The sequence below is a fragment of the Budorcas taxicolor genome, chromosome 9, assembly GCF_023091745.1.
Source record: "Budorcas taxicolor isolate Tak-1 chromosome 9, Takin1.1, whole genome shotgun sequence".
NCBI lineage: Eukaryota > Metazoa > Chordata > Mammalia > Artiodactyla > Bovidae > Budorcas > Budorcas taxicolor.
Window position 1 is genome coordinate 53,888,135 of NC_068918.1, and position 21,673 is coordinate 53,909,807.

Consider the following 21,673-nt stretch of genomic DNA (forward strand, 5'->3'; position numbering starts at 1 on the left):
AACTCCAGCCTCCCCCTCCACCTCTCCTCCACAAGTCTGTTCTGTTTGTCCATGAGTCTCTTTCTGTCTTGTAGATAAGTTCATTTGTGTCATATTTTTAGATTCCACATATTTGTTGTTCATTCGCCCTGTTGTGTCCGACTCTTTGTGACCCCATGGACTGCAGCACGCCAGGTTTCCCTGTCCTTCACCATCTCCTGGAGATTACACATATAAGTAATATGTTATTTGTCTTTCTCTTTGGCTTACTTCACTTATTATGATAAATTCTGGTTGCATCCATGTTGCTGCAGTTGGCTTTATGCTTTTTATGGCTAAGTAGTATTCCATTGTGTGAGTTTCAGTTTTACTCAGGGACCTTACTGATGACTGTAGCCTGGGAGACCGCCACTTCGCAGCGCTGAGTGAATTGCTCTAAAGAGGTAGGGAGAGAAGCCAGTTGACTCATGGTTGTTGGCTAGGGAATGCATACGATCAAGCTTACATCTCAGTAAGAGATTACAGCTCATCACAAGGAACAAATGTCTCAGTTAATTATTTCAGTGCTGCTTCGGATATGGGAAGATTCAAGAATCTGGACTTAAAATTCTTGCTGAGATGTACATAGACCTTTCTAAGGGGCCTGATTTTCCAAAGCACTGAGTGCCTCATTCTGTTTTTTGTCGGGTGTATTATTGGTCAGCAACTACAGTGGCTAATGACTTAATTTGTGTATTACTGCATGGTGAGTGACAGTCTTTTATTTTTCAGCAGAGTTTAGATATATTTAAAATAGGCAAAAATATAATAGAAGAATAGGCAGAAGATCTTATTGCTATGGGTAAGTTTGAAAGTCATGGCCAAAATAAAACCCTTTAAAGGAAGAAGGAAATAATATTTATTATATGCTTGTTATGTGACACAATTTTGTTAGTCCTCACAAGAGCCCTGCTACTGCTAAGTCACTTCAGGCCTGTCCGACTCTCTGCAACCCCATAGACGGCAGCCCACCAGGCTCCCCCGTCCCTGGGATTCTCCAGGCAAGAACACTGGAGTGGGTTGCCATTTCCTTCTCCAATGTATGAAAGTGAAAAGTGAAAGTGAAGGCCCTCAGTCATGTCCGACTCATAGCAACTCCATGGACTGCAGCCCACCAGGCTCCTCCGCCCATGAGATTTTCCAGGCAAGAGTACTGGAGTGGGGTGCCACTGCCTTCTCCCCACAAGAGCCCTAGTTTATTATTAATAGATTTGTTATCCCTGCTTTTCAGATAGGAAAACTTAAGCTCATTGATGTAAAATGACTTTCTCAAGGACTCATAGATAGTAAAAGTGGACCCTTTATTATTGATGTAGCTGTACTGGCAGGAACATTTTGCAATATAAACATGAACTATTACAGTCTTTATTTGGTAAATGCTTTGGAACTATTTATCCACTTCTGGGCAAGGGTATTAAGGAAAAAACCCTTTTTTGTCAGGTATACAGTAATTCAGTTGCTAAAGGCTAGAATTTAAAAATAAAGACTGCACTCTGAGATTTAAACTTAAAGAATAAGCGTATGCTAGATCAAAGTAGAAATACAGAGTATCCTAAACATAAATGATAGCTCCAGGTCTGCAAGTTTTAACCATTTTTAGGTTTATGAAATTTACTAATTTCTTTTGATATTAGGAGGATAGATATTATAACTCATAATGGCTTTAGTTTATTATTACTCATAATGTAGTGGCTTTAGTTTTATTCCTCTCTTTCTGAACACTTACAAACACCTCTGAAGAGGATTAAGATGGCCTCTTAATCTCTTCGTACGTTCTTTTTTTATTCACCCCGTTGCTCTCACCAGCTATGACTTGATCATTGCAGAGGCTGCATAAAGATTGAGGAATTAGGGGAGAACAGTGAAGACAGTTATAAATTCATTATGACTGTACTGCTGTTTCACTGTTTTGTTTTGATGCATTTCTCTTTGAAAGGATATAGATATGACATAGAGATTAAAAATGTAGGTTCTGCTTATAGGATAGCTTGTGTTCACATCTCTGCTTTTCTGCTTAAGCAAATTACATAAATTCTCTGAACTTCAGTTTCATCACTCATGAAGTGAAGTCTATGATAGTGATCCATGGGATTGTTTGGGAGAAAAACTAGGCATGTAAGAAATCTCTGTCATTTGAGAATCATGCGATAAGTAGGAATGTCTCCTCCAACAAACTTTGAGTTTTTGATGAGGGCAATAGTTCACTGTGACTGTATTATAGTCAGTAAGTGAGCTTTTCAAAAATGCAAGGGAGGAAACTTGGTAGAGCCTGGGGGTCAGGGTCCCCCCTCCCCCCACATTATTTATTTGTTTGCTTGTTTAAGTAGCATGAGATTTTTGTCTTTTATTCACTGCTGTATCCACAACTCCTAAAACAGTGTCTAGCACAAAAAGACTTTGTGAATGAATAAAAGGAAATTATCTTTGGTCCTCAGTGGTTTATCCCTACTCTTTGAAGAAAAGGTTTTTAAATTTGCAAATATGAAATTTCTTCCTTTTTAGTAAACAGTTCTGTTTGCCAATATATGGTCAAACCCTCTTCTCATCCTCAACTCCTGGCAACCACTGATCTAATCTTCAATCTTAGAGTTTTGGGCTTTCCAGAATGTCTAATAAGTTGAATCGTACATTATACAGTCTTTTGAGTCTGGCGCTTGTCACGAAACAAAGTACATTTGAAGCTCATTTGTGTTGTGGTTCAGCATTTTTTTTTAATTGTTGAGTAACATTCTGTTAATGTGGAACAAATATATTAACAATCTTGCTCTGTTTTATTCTTTTTTTTTTATTTCTAGCTTTCCAGAGTGTTGGATCTTCCACCAGAAAACTTGATCAAGTCAATATCTGCAGTTCCGATTTCCAGAAAAGAGTTAAGTATATTTGTAATGATCTAGAATGTGATTGATTTTGTCAGTTAAGCAAAAAATGCAGTTACTCTCCAGTTTACAAAATAGTCCTTGAAATTATCCTTTAATATATGATTTCATGTGTTATTAGCATGGCTTTAAATAATCAAAATTCTGTACTTTAATACTCTGACATGGCAGATTATATTAATATTCTCATGTTGTTTTGATGTTAGTGTAATAACTATATGGCAGTCTTTGAGAAATTTGGAATGAGATATGATTTAATTATGTAACAGCAAATAAAAGAACTATGATTCTAGTTAGAAAATCAGAGTTTTTGAAGAGATCTTAGAGATTAAACACCTGTCTAATGTCTGAATACTATTGTGCCATGTTTACTGCTAGATTTTTGGTGGTTTTTTTTGTTTGTTTCAGTTGTTTTGCTTGTTTCCATTTGAGAACCCCCCAGTGATAGAGAACTACTGGTTAGGGCTACATATGATCTATATAGTTGCTACTTGGATTCAGAGAGATCTGTTTTGTGAGTTTGGTCGTTCTCATTGATACTTGTTTACCAGTTGACTAGAAAATTTCAATATTTGAATAAAATACCTCTCAGTTAATTAATACTGGCAAGAAATTAGCTACATAGTAGGCTTAATGCTTTAAGCTTAAATTGTCATTATACTGTTAGCATATAATGATACCATTATTACTATACCATCACGTCCTTAAATATTTTGTCCCCTTAACTTTGTTAGGATTTTAAGACAATGGATAAGTAGAAAAGAAAGAAAGGCTACATATGGTCTTGTAAAAGAGCATCTTTAAAATAGCCTGTTACAACTTCATCTGTAGTGAGTTCCAAGAATAGAGGAAACCACTGCCCAAAAGATGGGCCTTATATGTAAACTGATACAATGTTGCAAACAGTTACCTACTTTATGAATCTGTAAAGGGCATTTTGCATAATAATGGAAATGTCTCAGTTTTTATTTTATGTTTCAAAGACCTTTAGTAAGCTGAACTGTCTTGACCCATCTTTTGTTTCTTTTTTTTAAATGAGGTAACATTATATATATTTCACGTGGACAATATTCTGTATACATTATAGCATGCTATGTCACCACCAAAAATTTAGTGTTCCATCTGTCATCATACAGCTGATCCCCTTTACCCATTTAATTCTCCCCACCACCCCTTCCCCTCTAGTAACTGGACCTCTGTATCTTCATGTTTGATTTGATTTGTTCACTTATTTTTTGTTCTTTATACTCCACATGTGGGCAAAATCATATGATATTTTTCTTTCTTGGTTGGACTTAATTCATTAAGCATAATATCCTCAAGGTCCATCCACATTGTCCCAAATGGCAAGATCTCGTCTTTTTCTATGGCTGAGTAGCATTCCATTGTTCGTGTGTGTGTGTATACATCTTCTGTATCAATTCATTTATGGGCAGTAGTTTGTTTTATACCTTGGCTGCTATAAATAATGCTGCAGTATGCATATAGGTGCTTATATCTTTTCAAATTATTGTTTTCATATTCTTTGGATAAATACCCAGAAGTTGCTGGATTATACGGTAGTTCTAGTCTTTTTGAGCAATCTCCATAGAGGCTGCACCAATCTACATTCCCACCAACAGTGTGTGAGTGTTCCTTTTTATCCACATTCTTGTCAACACTTGATATTTCTCACTTTTTTGACAGTACCTATTCTGATGAGAGGTGATACCTTCATTTTGATTTACATTTTCCTAGTGAATAGTGAAGCTGGGCATCTTTTCACTTGCCTGTTGTCTTGGCCCCTCTTTTGAATAAGATTTTCTATACCTGCTTTGAGTTCCTTTAGGCAGTTCTACTTTAGCAGTCTGAAATACTAAGACTTTGTTTCATAGACAATAAATAATAGGAGGGCCTCAATTTCTCTAGTCTACCAGTCGAAAATTCTGCATATTGAAATTGTTTAAAATAAAGGAATTGCTACTGCTTTGTCTTCATAACCCCAGTTATCCGTTAGAGTACTGAAACAAAGCCTAACTGTTCTGTATTTCTGATTTGATTCTAAAGTGCTATAACATGCCAGGAAAATTAAGAAATACTATTTTTGTTAGTGTGGTTTATTTAATGTGATATGGATCTATTTGTTCAGGTAGTCTAATTTTCTGAATTATATAGTCGACCCTTTAACAGCCTGGGTTTGAACTGCATGGTTGCAGCTATATGTGGATTTTTTAGCTAGCATGAACTGCGGTACTTTGTGATCCATGGTTGGTTGAAGTCAATTGACTACAGAGCCCCAGTGGGTCCAAGGGCTAGTGTTGGCCCATTGGTGGCAGAGCCAGGTCCTGGAGTCTATAGCTGCAAGGCCCCCCTAGTGGTCCCAGTGTGTCAGCCCACTGGTAGGTGGTACTGGGTCTAATGTAACCTGAGGGTCCAGGAGTAGTGCCAGCAATGAGGGGGTGGGTCCTGGGCCCTCTGGTGGTCAGGACCAAGTCTCAGGGAAGCTTGGGACTCTGGAGGTTCTGAGATACCTGACCTTCAGTTGGGGGGGGGCTGTGTTCCTGCCCAGAGATGTACTTGGCCTGATGTGTCCCATTATTGATGCTGACAAGCTGGTCAACAGGGCTAGGTCCTGAGGTGGCTGGCTGTATGGCCAGGGGACCCCAGGGCCTGGTACAAGCCAGCAGATGGGTAGGGCTGGGTCACAAGACGACTGGCTACAGGGCCCCAGGGATCCTGAGACTAGTACTGCCTCTCTGTTAGGGAGCAAGTCCTAGGGTGGCTAGCTGCAGGGCCCGCAGTCCCAGAGCCAGTGTTAGCCTGCTCATGAACAGGGCCACAGCCTTGAATAGTCCTGGGGCTGGTGATGGCCTCCTGGAGGGCAGGGTCAAAGTAACCCAAGGCTGGTGATCGCCCACTGGTGAGTGTGGCCATGTCCTGACCCGGCTGGCTGAGGTGCCCAGGGTATCCTGGAGGTGGTGTCAGCCTTATGTTGAGTAAGGCTGTGTCCTAGTGGGCTGGCCCACTGGTGGGCTGAGCCATATCTTTTGCTGCAGGGCCCAGGAGTCCCAGGGCTGATGCCCACCCCAGTGAGGAAGGAGGATCCCTATGACCACGTGTGGCAGCCTGGGGATCCCTTAGCTATTGTCAGCCCATTGTTGGGTGGAGCCATGTACCTGGCCTGGAATACCCCCGAACTGGTGAGGACTGGCTGGTACCTGAAGCTGGGACCCAGCACTAATAAGCTTGAATGCAAATTTCAAAACGGTATTTACTAGCACTAGTATCGTCATGAATGAGCTCCCTAAATTGACTGCTGTCCGTATCTCTGTCCCAAGTTGTGCTGCCGTACTTAGTCACTCAGTTGTGTCCAACTCTTTTGTGACCCCGTAGACTGTAGCCCACCACGCTCCTCTGTCCTTGGAATTCTCCCAGCAAGAATTCTGGAGTGGGTAGCCATTTCCTTCTCCAGGGGATCTTCCCAACCTAGAGATCGTAATGGATCCGTTGCAGGCGGATTCTTTACTGTCTGAGCCGCCAGGTTTTTTCTCCTAGTCATCCAGTGACTTCAGTGGATAGTTGCTCTGTTAAATAGTTGCAGTTTTTGTGTGCATGCAGAAGGAGGTTAGCTCAGGGTCTTTTTATTCTGCCACCTTGGTCACTGCTCAAGGCTCAGGAAAATTCTTAGTGGTTATTATTGACCAGATTCCTTAATGTGATCAGAAGTTACACAATTTTTTAGACATGTGCCTGGATTTCAAAAATAATAAGAAGTCATTTGTGCTTCTGTTTTATGTTGAAGTGAAAGTCGCTCAGTCGTGTCCAGCTCTTTGCGACCCCATGGACTACACAGTCCATGGAATTCTCCAGGCCAGAATACTGGAGTGGGTAGTCATTCCCTTCTCCAGGGGATCTTCCCAACCCAGGGATCAAACCCAAGTCTCCCACATTGCAAGTGGATTCTTTACCAGCTGAGCCACCAGGGAAGCCCAAGAGCAGGTGAAGGGGTTAGAAATGGGCTAGACAGACAGTAATTCAGCCCACCTATTTTGCCCAGAGAGTCTAATTCTCTACTTTGTTATTAAACATTCAGTGTCGGTAATTATGTGGATGTTTGTAGATTATTTTTATACCTTGAAAAATTTCAAACTATAGAAAATTTATAGAGAATAATGTAATGAACACTCACGCTCACTTTCTAACATGTTAGGTCTTAATTTTTTCCAAATTTTGTTTTCTACAAATCAAACATTAATTACTGTTGAAGCCACCTGTATACCATCCTTCCTTAGAGATAATTGCTGTTTGAAGCAAATGATTGTTTTCACTGACCGGTTGCCTAGTTTCTTTCTTGGTTTCTTTGTTTTTGCATTGTTTCATCACCAACCCAGTGAAAAGAATGGCAGTGTCTGTCTCTTTAAAGAACTACTGACTGTTAAGAATAATACTTTTCTCATGTTAAAATTCAAATTTCACCAGTTTGTAAAAATTTTGCTTTGGTCATCTGAAGGCCAATGAAGAGGCTTGAAAGAAGGAAGTATTTGAAATAGTGGAGGAAGATTTGTAGAAGAGGTCAAGAGACTTGAACTTTTTTCTGACTCTGTTTAGTTGCAGTAGACTTCTAGGGGAGACAATGAACTTGCCAGACATCATTTTTCACATTTGTCAAATAAGGTAGTTGCTGTGTGTCTCTTACAGAGATGCCATAAGGCTACAGCTGGGTGATGGAAGAGGAAGAATTTTATAAGATAAAGTCCTCAATCAGTACATAGTGATGATATTTCTAATTGCTTTGCTTTATATTTTGAAAGTGTAACTTCTTCTGATAAGATTATGTCAGTGTAGAGAAGTCAAAGTGATTAGTCTTTTTGTTGTTGTTGTTTTTACTCTGGTAACGTTTTTAAGGTAACAGTCTTTTCCTGTTTCACATCTGTCTTTAGAGAGGTAGCTGACTTCCAGCTTTCTGTGGATTCTCTATTGGAAAACAACAATGACCATTCAAGACCAGATATTCAAACTCAAGCCATGAGACTGGCAGAGAAGGTACTTTGGCACTATTATCTCTTTTGACATTATAATAAACATGTTAAATAAAAAAATATTCTGCAGGCTATGTCAGCCACAGTAATGGATTTAATAGTATTTTTGTTCAAGACACCTTGGAAAGTATAATTTAAATTTACTTTAGCTGCATACTATAAGGTTAGGATGGTTTTTGAAATTAGTTATGAAACCCTCTTGAGCTGACAATATTGTTTTTTTATTAACTACTTATAGGAAGACTGAGTGTTAATTAAATTTATAGATTGAAGCTGGATGGAGTTCTGAATTGAGGAGAACAAGTTTGATAAATTAGAACAGTGGGCTGCAGTTTTAAAAATGAGTTTCTGAGAAGATGAACATTAAAATATGAGAAGAAATTATTAGATGTAAATAGAACCATGATTTCAGAGAAGAAGTGGTTAATTTAATAATCCTCTTTCATTTCTAATTTCTCTGATGGGCTCAGTATCTAAGAGAGCAATTGAAAGGACTGTGGAGAATGACCGCATCTAAATTGTTAGTGTTTAATACCTTCAGAAAGAAAAAGGAAGGTTTGGGACAAAGTTGTTTTGTTTTTGTTTTAAATAGGATTACTACCTGTGACACTGAGGAAGGCATGGGCACACTGAAGAGTCCAAACAATGAAAGTCACTTTCACAGGAAAAATGTTTAAAGAATGAATATGATAAAGAGGCTCTGGTAGCTAAGTAAATGTGTATTTGACCACAGAAATCACCCCAGGTTTTTTTTCTTTTTTTGCCACACTGCACACGGAACCTTAGTTCCCCAGCTAGGGGTTGAACCCATAGTCTCTCAACCCAGATTTTTATCAGGAAGCATACCAGGAATAAAATTCTCCTAACTACAATATTTATTTCCTCCTCCTTCTGTGAGTTCTCAAAAATGAAAGCTGGTGGCTCCTCAGTAACAGCAGGTATCTCTTTAAATAAACTCCATGAGTCTCCCGGCTGCTTTGAACATCTGGTTGGTTAAAAATGTAAAGCGTGTTCATTAAAGACCAAATATTTAAACTTTTTTACATATTTTATGGGGGTGTAAGTTGTTTTAGCTGAGGCCTGAACAGAGCATCATGTTCTATCACTCTTGCAAAAGGTGGGTAAAATAAAGAGTTCATTGCATGTTACAGTACATAAGGTGGGGGTAAAGGGATGGCTCCCTTTTTCCCACATTAGAGAATTTGAAGTGAAAGAATGGGAAAGAGGAGAGAGAGTCTCTGAATAGAGTAGCATTCCAGCCGGGAAAGAAGAAAACATATGAACACAAATATAATGACAGAGCTAAGCCCAAGTCCGGACACATGACTATGAGAAAGGACACATCTGCTGTCCTTTGAAGCCAGTCCCATAGGATTAGAACCGCAAAACTCATTAGGCCTGTTTTATAACATCCCTGTTTTACTTTATATCTTTTCAGCTAAAATGTGACACAGTGGTGAGTGAAATCAGCACTGGTCAAGGGACTGTAAATTTCAAAATCAACAGAGAACTGTTAACAAAGGTAAGAACAGGTTACGGTGCAGCTGTTGCACCTTCTCTCATTGCCTCTGCTTCAGCTACAGTGTTTTCCCTCCGGTTCTTAAACTTATCCTGCCTCCTCTTGCCTCAGAACTTTTACACATTCTGATCCCACTGCCTGGAAATCACCCCAAGTTCCGCTTATCCTGCACATCTTGATTTCCCTAGCAGTGCCTTTCTGACCTCTTCATTTATACATGCTCTTAACACTGTATATGCCTCCTTGACAAAACTTAACTGTAGTTGCTATTTTTCTTATTTGATGAATGCCTTTTGCCCTTTAAACTCTAATTTCCATTAGGGCTTATAGCGTCTTTTTCTCACATATCCGGTTCCTAGCACAGCACCAGGCATGCAGTAAGTGCGAGATAACCATTTTTAAATGAATCATTGGACTCCATATTGAATACAGGAAAGCAGTACATTGAAAGTACATTGTACAAAGTACAAAGTAGTACATTGAATACAGTGAAAGCAGTAGCTGGTTGCCACTCTTTAGTAGCCTGTAATCTATTGGAAGCATAAGATGTATATGAGAAAAACCATAAGACTCTTTTTCTTTTAATAAAACAATATGAATTTTCTTAAAGTGATTGGTACAGTAAGCGTAAGAGATGGCGAAATAGGATGACCTGAAGGAGTTGGGGACACCTCCTAGAGGAATTGGGTCTCTGTTGAGTGAGTGTGGAGGACAGGTAATCCTAGATAAGCAGTGGTGTGAGACCCTTTGAGTTTTATCTCAGTTGAACTTTACAATTTCTCATAATGCATTGTTTGGTCTATTATTAAAAAAAAAAAAAAACCACGATTGTTGGGTAGGTCAGACTTTGTATATACTATGGTCTTTAATTGCAAATAAGGATAAAACCAAAACTTTTAATATAGTTTCTTACCAACGTTATGTAGTTTACAGATATTTACCCATCAGCCCTATAATTCTGAAAGAGTTGGTGTTTCATGCTTGTCTTTAGATCTTTGAACTTTTTTCTTTTATCTTTTTTTCCACTGTTATTTCAAGATTAAACATGTTAAACCAAAATCTGTCACAGGAACAAGAAAGAAAGTTGTTATGAGCTTGTTAAAAAGTGTCTTTATCTTGTTGGGCTCTTGATAACATTTCATGTTAACTTATCAAACCAGTGAGTCTAATGTCCCATTTTGAAATAAATGACTCTTTCTTCCTAGTTGCTGTTTCAGTGTTTGTAGAAGGAGAAAGGCAGCTCACCAGTGTGCCTTCCAAATTTTAGACCCCTTGATAGACGCCAGTATTTTACTTGTTTTGTTTTCCCTGAGATGGGACAATGTGCTGTGGTAGATCAAATTTGCCTTTATAGCCAGCTTAGCTGAAGGAAATGTGGTTTATATTTTGAGGCAAGGCATATATTTTGTTAATAATTTAAAATTTCAATGGTTGTGAGTTTTCATACTTTATTACAATTAATTATGAGGTTTTTCTGTGATATAAGGATGCCCACTGGCTCACTTATTAAAAATATTTGCGAATCCTTCTCAGTTGACAAGGCAGGGAAAGAGTGAGAGCTTTGAGGTCCAGCTGCTCTTCCTCACATGGAAACCCTCTCTTCTTTGTAACAACTTTGAGGATCTGGATAATAATGTGATTTTCATTAACGGACAAGCAGATTGCTTACAGCAGCCCTGCTCAGTGTCACAGTAAAGATACATCCTAGAGCAGTACCCATAGTTTGAGAAAGGAATATTAAGCATTTTACCTGTATTATAAGTTATGATTTAATAGTAATTCTTATCTGCTCAAAGCCTAATTTCTTCTACACTTGGCTCCATTATTTTTGGGCCTTAAACAATATTCATTTGTGAGTCTCAAGTTTCCAGATCACATTAAAAAGAAAATTCAACCCTCTCAGGACCATTATAAAACTTCTTTTTTCCACTTTGCAGTTATCAAGATTAACATGTAGCCAATGATCTATGTCTAAAACTTAATCATCAAGCAGAGAATTATGAGTTTGTCATTGCTTACACATGTACAAATTTAGCATTGCATAAAATGTGTCTTTCATGCATTGCAATTGAGTTATTAATACTGGCAGAATTGGGATGATTAAATGTTAGCTTAGATTTGGATCACTAATAGCAGTTTATACTGTCTTCATATAAATCATCCTCAAGGGTAGGAGGCTAAAATGTGAAATTAAAAGTAGTGCAAACTGCCAAATCTTTGGGACTAGATAATATATTTTTCAGTGCTAGAAGAACTTATCTCTATGAAGAACTATCACTTTGGTACCAAACTTGTTCCTTGGGCTTCCCTGATAGCTAAATTGGTAAAGAATATGCCTGCAATGCAGGAGACCCCAGTTCAGTTCCTGAGTTGGGAAGATCTGCTAGAGAAGGGATAGGCTACCTACTCCAGTATTCTTGGGCTTCCCTTGTGGCTCAGCTGGTAAAAGAATCTGCCTGCAGTGCGGGACACCTGGGTTTCATCCCTGGTTTGGGAAGATCCCCTGGAGAAGGGGAAGGCTACCCACTCCAGTATTCTGGCCTAGAGAATTCCATGGACTATATAGCCCATAGAGTCACAGAGAGTCAGACATGACTGAGCAACTTTCACTTTTCACAGATGACTTTCAGAAGGAACTGTAGCTTCAATTAATAGTTAATTTGGTTTACAGGGAGGAAAAACAGAAAACGAGTTTAACCACATAGGGAAAAAGCAAACAAAATCCTATTTGGTTTTTCTGGGGGTTTTTTTTTTGGTGTGCCTTAGAAAGACACAATGAATAACCTCATTTTTTATTTCACATACATGCAGTTTTATTTGCCAAATTCAATTGTGCATGCTCTTCCAAAACTTAAGGAAAAGAAAAAAAAAAAAAAACACTGATTTCAGTGGCTCTAACTTTGCTCATTATTTCACTAATTGAGTTTATGTCAGTAGGCAGTGGTTACATTCAAGTCATGTGTAGTGTCAGTGGAACACAGGGAAAGAATGAATGATTAAGCACGTTTCAGCTACTGACTAAGGAACTGACCTGTTAATCAAGCAGTGGTAGCTTCATTAGAAGTTCTGTTGAACGTTGTAGAGAAATACCAACCAATAAAGAATTCAATAAAATGGCAAAATTCATCCACAGAAAATGGAATGGTGGTAGGTAAACAGAAAGTACCAGCCAATTGGAATAGTCATTAATTGGCTGCTGCTGCTAAGTCGCTTCAGTAGTGTCCGACTCTCTGCGACCCCATAGACGGCAGCCCACTGGGCTCCTCCATCCCTGGGATTCTCCAGGCAAGAATACTGGAGTGGGTGGCTAAAGCATTCCAAAAAGTGAAACTTTTGAAAGATTTAATTTCTGATAAGTTCTTTATGTACCTGCATTTATATTACCAAGTATATCTTACCTTTAAACTTAAATATTGGTGAATAGATGGCCCCTAACTTAATTCTCTTTTGTAATATCAGGTAACTTTACTAGCTCTCTGACATTCTTCTTTGTGCCCACTAATTCAATAAACTCCTTGCTTATTATTTGCCAGGGACTATATTACTGAAATATAGAGACAAAATGGCATGTGTCCTGGCCTCAAGGAAAGAAAAGCATAAAAAAATCACAAGGTAATGTGTAATGGCTAGACACTGGGATGAATCACATAATGAAGGTGTGTATAAGATGCAGCCCCAGTGGAAAGAAAGAAGCACATAAATCTTTTCTTTTTTTCCTTTACTCCCTCAAAGTAAATCCGTCTTGAGGCAAAAGATAACCTTGAATTAGAATGAAAATAAAGAATATACTTGGGAGATAGGAGGGCAGGCATTCCAGGAAGAGGGGACAGTTGGGCCAGGGTAGAAATAAAAATATGGCGTTGTTTGGAAGTCAGAAGGTGATTGAGTATGATTTGTGCATTGGATGGTGTGGGGAAGGATATGAAATTACACAGTGGGAAGGGCCTTACATGCTCTGCATAACAGTTTCAGCTTTTTCCTGTGTCATTATTTCCATGGTATGTTATGTGTACCAAAGGTGGTACCTGTTACGATTTTTGGTATTATGCTAATGACATTTATTTCATTTTAATCATTATATATTATCTGTTATTATAAAACACTTCTAACTTGTGGTTTTTATCAGTATTACAGTGTGCTTTTCAACAAATCAATTTCCTCAAAATTAAAAAAGTAAAAATGATATGCATTTAAAAATCAAACCAGAAACTGGTAAAATCACTTAAGTGGTAAGAAATCATTGAAACCTTTAAACAGAAAGTAAATCATGTCTGACTCTTTTGTGACCCCATGGCCTTTAGCCCACCAGGCTCCTCTGTCCATGGGATTCCCAGGCAAGAATACTGGAGTTGATTGCCATTTCCTTCTCCAGAGGCTCTTTCCAATCCAGAGACTGAACCTGTGTCTTGCATATTGGCAGTGGGATTCTCTATCATTGAGCCACTAGGAAAGCCCATAGACCTGATTAAATATGTATATTATGTAAGATGGTGTTACTTTTCTGTTTTAGTTTTTGCTGACAGACGTAGTGTAGCTGACAGATGATGAGGGCCTAAACCAGAGGAGAAAACTAGAGTGATATGTAGGAGACAGCTTGGTGATTAACAGATGATTGATTCTGGAGGTTGAGGGGGAAAAGCAGATCTTAGGAACTCCCAGGTCTCTGACTTGGTTCGCTGGAGGGTTCAGAGTGAAGTTTGTGGAAATGAAGAATGTAAAAGGAAGAAGAGTATGTTCTGTTTGAAGTGCCTGAGAGAGTTGCTCAATCCTGAGTTGTGTAGATCAGTCTGTAGCACAAGATTCTGGTAGGTAAGTGGTGAAGTCTTAGGACTTGACACCTAGGAGAAGTGTAAGTAAGGAGCTAGAAGTGAGAAAAGAGTGCAGCGAGGGACTCAGGGTGGGCATTGAAAGAGGGATCTGCAAAGGAAAGCGAAAGTCAGTAGAATGATGTCACTGCAACCAAGGAAGGAAGGCTTGTTTCAAGGAGGAGGGAGTCGTCATCCACCAAAATGATGCTTAAAAGTGGTTACCCCTGGGGAAGGCAGAAAGGGACAAGGATTAGAGAAACTTTAGCCCTATCTTAATTTGTTTAATTTTTTAAATTTTACAAAAAATGCATTGATTAATAAACACAACTTAAGTATTCAGCTGGGTTGACTTTTAAAATACTGATTTTGAGAGCACCTTCAGTGAAGTAGTAAAGAAAAAACTAGTTAGCAGGTGGGTTCAATTGTCAGTGAATGCTTTGAAAGTGACGCACACAAGATAGTCTTAAAGTTTTTGTTTGTTTGTTTATGCCAGAGAAATCAATTATTCAAGAGTCATTTGTTAAAAGAGAATTCTAACTAACTGCTACTACCTTTTTTGGAGTCTGCCATCCCTTACATAAAAAGAGATAGAAGGTGAACAGGATGGATAAGCCTTAACTTCTGAATGATCCAAGTATGAATTACCTATAATGTTTACTGCCCTACTTGCAATCTTCTTGTGACCCATATTCTTGGAATAACAAACATTGAATGAGTCCCTCGTGTACAATAGACAATACTGTATTTAATGTCTATATAATCCTTTCTCTATGTGGCTTAATGCACAGTGTCAGTGAAGGATTTTCTCTATGTCTGATCCTAGTTCTTGCATCAGTTAAATGGGAAATGTTGCCCATTTTAAGATTGTAAGGCTTAAAGATAACAAAGAAGCTTCTAGACTTGAACCTGGCACTCTATAAAGGCTTCTTAAAAGTGTTGCTTTATTGCCTCCTACTCCCTTTCTGCCTTTTTGACTTAGTGACTGTCTTAACCAGCTCTAATGATAGAATTCTTCATGTCAGAAACTACATTTTTAGGACTTAAAATCCTGTTTGTGAAACAAAATCAATATAAGAGTAAATAAAAATCTATCAGTCATTTCAGAATCCTACAATAAAAAATAAATAATGAATAAATGCATCATCACTCTTAGCAAAAAATAAAGTATGAATTTTGTAACCTATGTAGTAATTCTGTGGTTAATAACTAAAAGTTAACCTGGAATATGTTTTGACAGTTTCTGTGGTATTGCCTCATTTCTTATTTATGTAGCCAAGAGGCACTTGAATTATGTTTTTTTATTTGTTTTCTACTATTACTGAGATCATCAGTATCACAGAAGTAGCAGCACCATGCCAAGTTAACACTTAGGCTGTGGAGTGAGCAAAGTTTTTGCAGTGTGACCTTGGGAAAGTTACTTAACCAGTCTGAGCTTCTGTCCCCTCACTTGTAAAAATAATACTCATTTCAGGGTAGTTGTGAGGAGTAATATATATAATACATATAAAATGTTTAGTACAGTGCCTGGCTTGAAATCTGCATTCAATGCATATTAGATGCTGCTTCTAGTATTATTGTTGCTATTTGCTATGGGACTCGTGGCAGTTACCTCTCTAAACTTAAGTTTCTCCACCTGTAAAATATCTACGTCACTGGCTGCTGTAAGGATGAATAGACATGATGTATAACAGGGCACAGAGGCCCCTAGATGTTAACTTGTGTCATGACTGCTCTGATTAGCATTAGCGATCAAAGAAGGCAGTGCTGCCAACAATGCTGTAAAATTCTCAGCTCCGTAAATTAGAATGAGAAAATTAGCAAGAATTAGTTCCCAGTAACAAAGTAATTAAGAAAATTGCAATATTTCTGTATCGTTAAATCCCATACCTTTTACTTTACAGACAGTACTGCAACAGGTGATTGAAGATGGCTCAAAATATGGATTAAAAAGTGAACTTTTTTCTGGCCTCCCCCAGAAGAGGATCGTGGTGGAATTCAGGTGAGTACCTACTGATCATAAGCTTTGGTTGATCAACTGACTGGGCAGGTGGGTATTTTACTGTTATCATCTGGGTCTCACAAAATTACACGTGGAAAAATGAAAAACCAGTGAGATTATTTAATTAAAGTCACAGTGAGTTGATCATTAAACCATGAATAAAACTTTTTAACTTTAATCGAAAAAGTACCTAATGGTTATTATGGGTTTTTTCCATTACTAATTATGTATTGATAGATTTTTTTTATTTGTTTTTTTTTAGAAGATCTAGTTCTTCATTTTAGTAGACTCTTAAGGTACATATAATGGTTACTATCATATTAAGAATTGCAAATTAATATAATTACCAGAAGACAAGCTTTGTTGTGTTTGTGATGTATGTGTATGTATTTTAGCTTTATTGAGGTATAATTGACCAAATTATAAGGTAAAGTGTACAGCATGATTTGATATATATATATACACACACACACACTGTGGGAGGATTTCCCCAATTGAGTTAGTTGATAGCTCTGTCACCTTTCATATTTACTTCTTTGTTTGTGTGAGAACATTTGTTCTACTTGTTTAGCAAATTTCAATTATACAAGACAGTGTTATCAACTATATTCCCCACGTTATACATTAGATCCTCAGTACTTACTGTCTTACAGCTGAAAGTCTGAACCTTTTACCAGCCTCTTCCTGTTTCCCCTAGCCTCCAGCCTCTGACAACTACTTCTCTATTCTGTTTCTAAGAGTTTGACTTTTTAGTCTTTAGATCTGACATTTAAATGGTAGCACACAGTATTTGTCTTTGTCTGTCTGGCTCATTTTACTTAGCACAATGCCTTACAGTTTCATCCGTGTTGTTGCAAATGACAGAATTTCCTTCATTGTTAAAGCTGAATAATATTCCGTTATATGTACATACCACATTTTCCTTATCCATTCATCTACTGATGGACACCTAGGCTGTTTCCATACCTTGGCAATTGTGAATAATGCCGCAGTGCACATGGGAGAACAGACATCTCTTCAAGATAATGATTTTGTTTCCTTTGGATATATGCCCAGAAGTGGGCCTGCTGGTGGCTCAAACGGTAAAGAATCCACCTGCAATGCCGGAGACCTGGCTTCAATCCCTGGGTTGGGAAGATCCCCTGGAGAAGGGCATGGCAACCCACTCCAGTATTCTTGCCTGGAGAATCCCCATGGACAGAGGAGCCTGGCAGGTTGCAAAGAGTTGGACACAGCTGAGTGACTAAGCACATACATATTCAAATTATCCCAGATCAGGCTCCTTTATTCTCTTTGCATGTTCCCTTAAGTCCTGGTGTACTTTCTTTTTGGCATAAGATGTTCCAGTCTTACTCAGACCTGGAATTGTCCATTTCCCCCAAGAAGTCCTAGTTCCCTTTTTGTGAGGGAAGGTATTTAGAAGCCAAGTTCTGGCTATAGGAGTGCTTATTACTACTGGAACTCAATTTTTACTGATGTTACCAATTCAGATCCAACATCCCAGGGTCCATTACATGAAATGCACATTATTTAAAATTACCAGAAAAATAGCTTGATGTTTGTATGGCTCTAAATAGTCTTCATGATAACTTTCTTATATGCCATGCCATCAATAAAACCGTCTAATCTTTTGAACTGTTCTTAGGTAACCAAAAAAGAAAAAGATCACTTTTGGAGTATGGCTGGCAGGTGACCGCTCATGACCATTATTGGAGAAATTGTATTTGCCTTTTTCAAAGCTAAGGAAAAGTGTCGATGAGCTGTTTTCTCACTTAGCTAGAACTTGCTAGAGCCTTTGTCTTAGTATATGTTTTTGTGGAAGATTTTTTTAAGTGGACGTGGTAAATACTATTTCTGGTTTCTTAATTCATTATTATAATTTACGGTGATAACTTAAACTTAGTTATGATTAGCACCTGGATAATCAGAGGTGAATGGGATTTATTTGTACTGTCTTCTGCCACTCAATCCTGTTCTTAGAAAAAGCAGACCCTCTAAGACTTGGTAAACTCATCTGTTTATGACAAGGATTGATTGTTGAGTAAGCTAATCTTCTTATGGAGCAGATATAAATTATGAATAAATCTTATGCTACCAGTATGCTCCAATCAAGATAGTTAAAGTTTAAATGTTGTTGCATCAAAAGAACAGAGACTTCAGCTGTATCCTCACACCAGAGAGGAACTACACTAAGGCCATCCCCCAAAGAAAGTTGCTTGTCGTTTCAGTTATCTCTTGCTTAACAAGCCACTATAAGACTTGATACAGGGAATGGCAAACTTTAGCTCATGGGCAAAATCCAGCCTGCTATATTTTTGTAAATTTGGAATACAGTCTTAGATATTCATTTACCTATTTTCAGAGTGGCTGCTTTGATACTCTAATGGCAGTTGACTACAACTGACAAATAATTGAGATAGAGACCAGATGACCTAAAATATCTACTGTCTGTCTCTTTAAGAAAAAGTTTACCACACTACTGATTAGTGTTTTAAAACAACAACCAGTTGTTTTATGTTTCATGTATAGACCAGGAAATTGGGAAGAGCATAGCCTAATGGTTTTTTTGCTTGCCTGTGGTCACTTAAGCAACTCCGGTCATCTAGACATTATACGAGGACTAGAAATCCAGGAAACTCATTTACTTTTCTGGTGTCTCACCTGTGGGCTGGCCAGGCCTCTCCCTGTATTCTCTCTCCAGCAGAGTAGCCAGACCTCTTTACAAAGGTGCTCAAGACTCCAAAATAGTAAAATATCTGGTCTTGTAACAGGTATATCATCACTTATGTCACTGCTGGTGAAAGCAAGTAACAAGATCATCCCTGACTCAGGCCAGGGAAGTAGATTATATCTCTTAACGAGAGTGGCAGAGAGTTTGTAGACACTTTTAATTCTTTTCCTTATATATTTGCAGTGATGCAGTATACATACCCTTCTCTGGGGAGGCACTTCAGTACTCTTACACTCCTTGCTCTTACCTAACTAGCAGTAAAGGAATATCAGTAGGAAAGCAGAATAGTATGTTGCTGCACATTTACCCTTGAAATAGTGCTATTGCCAGTTTCTTGAAGTGTGAAAAGTTGCCACCCATGCACCTTCTTAATGTTCACTTCCTCTTTACCATCCCTTCTCCCCAACCAAAATCAAAATACCAAGACTAGTCTTTGTCAGTCATTGATTCTCTGGTTTTTCTCCAAAGTTTTTGTTTCCCATATAATACTCCTTTTTGTTTATGCTTATAAGAAATGTCTAAAAATAGCCTGTTCCGTTTGAGTTGTATTCTGGAGGCTTTTTGAACTGCAGTTTATTTACTTACAGATTTGCCTCTCTCAACTTTTTTCCAGAGCAGTTAAGGAAGGCTGGAACTTTTATAAGCATCTGATCATGAATGAAAGCAGAGTCCATTTCCCAGCAGTCATCTCTGCTTTCTGTTGTTTTTCATCTGGCATTGGTGAGGGACTAGAGCTGCTTCCTCCCTTAGAAGTATTCCAGATCTGTGATTCTTATTGTGGTTTCAAAAGGGAGACAGAGAGGTAGACAGGAGGGTAAAAATTGATAGAAAACATCCTTCCTGAATTTCTTCTGAAAATGAAAGAGATGGGAAGATAGAATTTCTTTAAATATATAGTATCTTTAATAGACCAGGTGACTTCACCCCAAAGTAAAGAGATAGAAATACTATGTTCAAGAAACTTGCCCCAGGGACTTCCCTGGTGGTCCAGTGCTTGAGAGTTCTCCTTCCAGTGCAAGGGGTGAGGGTTCAATCCCTGGTCAGGAACCTAAGATCTCACATGCCTTGGGGCCAAAATACCAAAACATAAAACAGAAGCAGTATTGTAACAGGTTCAGTGAAAACTTTTAAAATGGTCCACATCAAAAGAAATCTTTGCAAAATAGAAACTTGGGCCTTAAATTGAGATGATGATGGTGATGCTAGGTCAAGGAGCTTGCTCAGGGTCACAGAGCTAACTCTGAATCCTATATGTTTAACCTTTACTGCCTCCCTGATATAGTGATATATGGTTGGTTTCCCTATATTTTGTCAGATCCAGGAGGAGTGTGATAAAGTGCCAGGGTAGATGACTGTCTGCCTCGGACTTTGGCTCTACCTGGTGGGTAGAGTAAGACTTGAAGCATCAGCAGCGGTTGCCTCTCTCCTGAGTCAGCCCTTCCTATTGTGTTCAGATCAAATCTGCAGGAGCACAGTCAGCAGTGGTAGCCATTCTTCTCTTTTATCAACACGTGTTCTCCCACCCTGCTGTTCCTCGATGTGAAGTGTTCCCACAAAACAAATTGACCTCTGGGAAAATGGGAGTCCAGGAGATCAGGGTACTAGTTTTCACTTAGTAACTGATTTGGTCATCTGGGATGGGACAGTTTATTTCTCTAGTCTCTTATATGTGGAAAATAAGAGTAATAATATCTCTTTTCTTACAAGATTGAGGAAATTACATGAAGTAATATTTCAGAGTTCTAGTAAAGCATACAAGTTGTAATCCACAGTAGTTACTTTGGTTGCCAAAGGAATTGAATTTGTATTTTCCATTTCATTGTATTCCCTTCTGAGTAGGAATGTGGTGCCGGAGAATGTCAAATTGATAGTTCAACGGAGGTTTTTTGAAGCTCTAGACAGATTCAGTTCTTCTAATTCTAAAAAAAAAAGTACAAAAGTTCTAGCCAACAGGAACGTTAAAAGATGTTCAACACTGCTAATCATCAGAGAAATGCAAATCAAAACTACAATGAGATATCACCTTACACCTGTCAGAATGGGTATCATCAGAAATATCACAAATAACAAATGTTGGCAAAGATGTGAGAAAAGGGAATGCTGGTGCACTGTTGGAGAGAATGTAAGTTGGTAAAGCCACTGTGGAAAACAGTATGGAGGTTTCTCAAAAAACTAAGAATAAAACTACCATATGATCCAGCAGTATCACTCCTGGGTATATATCTGAAGAAAGAAACACTAATTTAAAAACATTCATGCACCCCAACATTCACAGCAGCGTTATTTACAATAGCCAAGATATGGAAATAATCTAAGTGTCCATCACCAGATGAATGGATAAAGATGAGGTTTGTGTGGAATACCACTCAGCCATAACAAAGAATGAAAGTTTACCATTTGCAATAGCATAGATGGGCTTGGAGGGCATTGTACTAAATGAAATAAGTCAGAGGAAGACAAATACTTATGTTATTATTTATATGTGGAATCTAAAAAATAAACTAATGAATACAACAAAAAAGAAACAATCCCAGATACAGACCACAAACTTGGAGTTACCAGTGGGGAGGGGCAAGGTAGGAATAGGGGATTAAGACATACAGACTACTATGTATGAAATAAGCTACATGGATATACTGTGCCACACAGGGCAACATTTTATAATAACTTTAAATGGAATATTTTCTTTAAAGGTTGTGATTCA

General features: G+C 38.3%; 1 protein-coding gene across 1 annotated transcript in view; it reads left to right on the top strand.

Moving 5' to 3' along the window:
• The window catches only part of RARS2 (arginyl-tRNA synthetase 2, mitochondrial), a 72,549-nt gene that overhangs the window by 15,876 nt on the left and 35,000 nt on the right, over positions 1–21,673 (top strand). The window contains exons 2-5 of the mRNA XM_052645784.1: positions 2,814–2,887; positions 7,814–7,916; positions 9,351–9,434; positions 16,141–16,238. Coding sequence (XP_052501744.1) covers positions 2,814–2,887; positions 7,814–7,916; positions 9,351–9,434; positions 16,141–16,238 — 359 coding nt within the window. The remainder of the gene's footprint in view (positions 1–2,813; positions 2,888–7,813; positions 7,917–9,350; positions 9,435–16,140; positions 16,239–21,673) is intronic.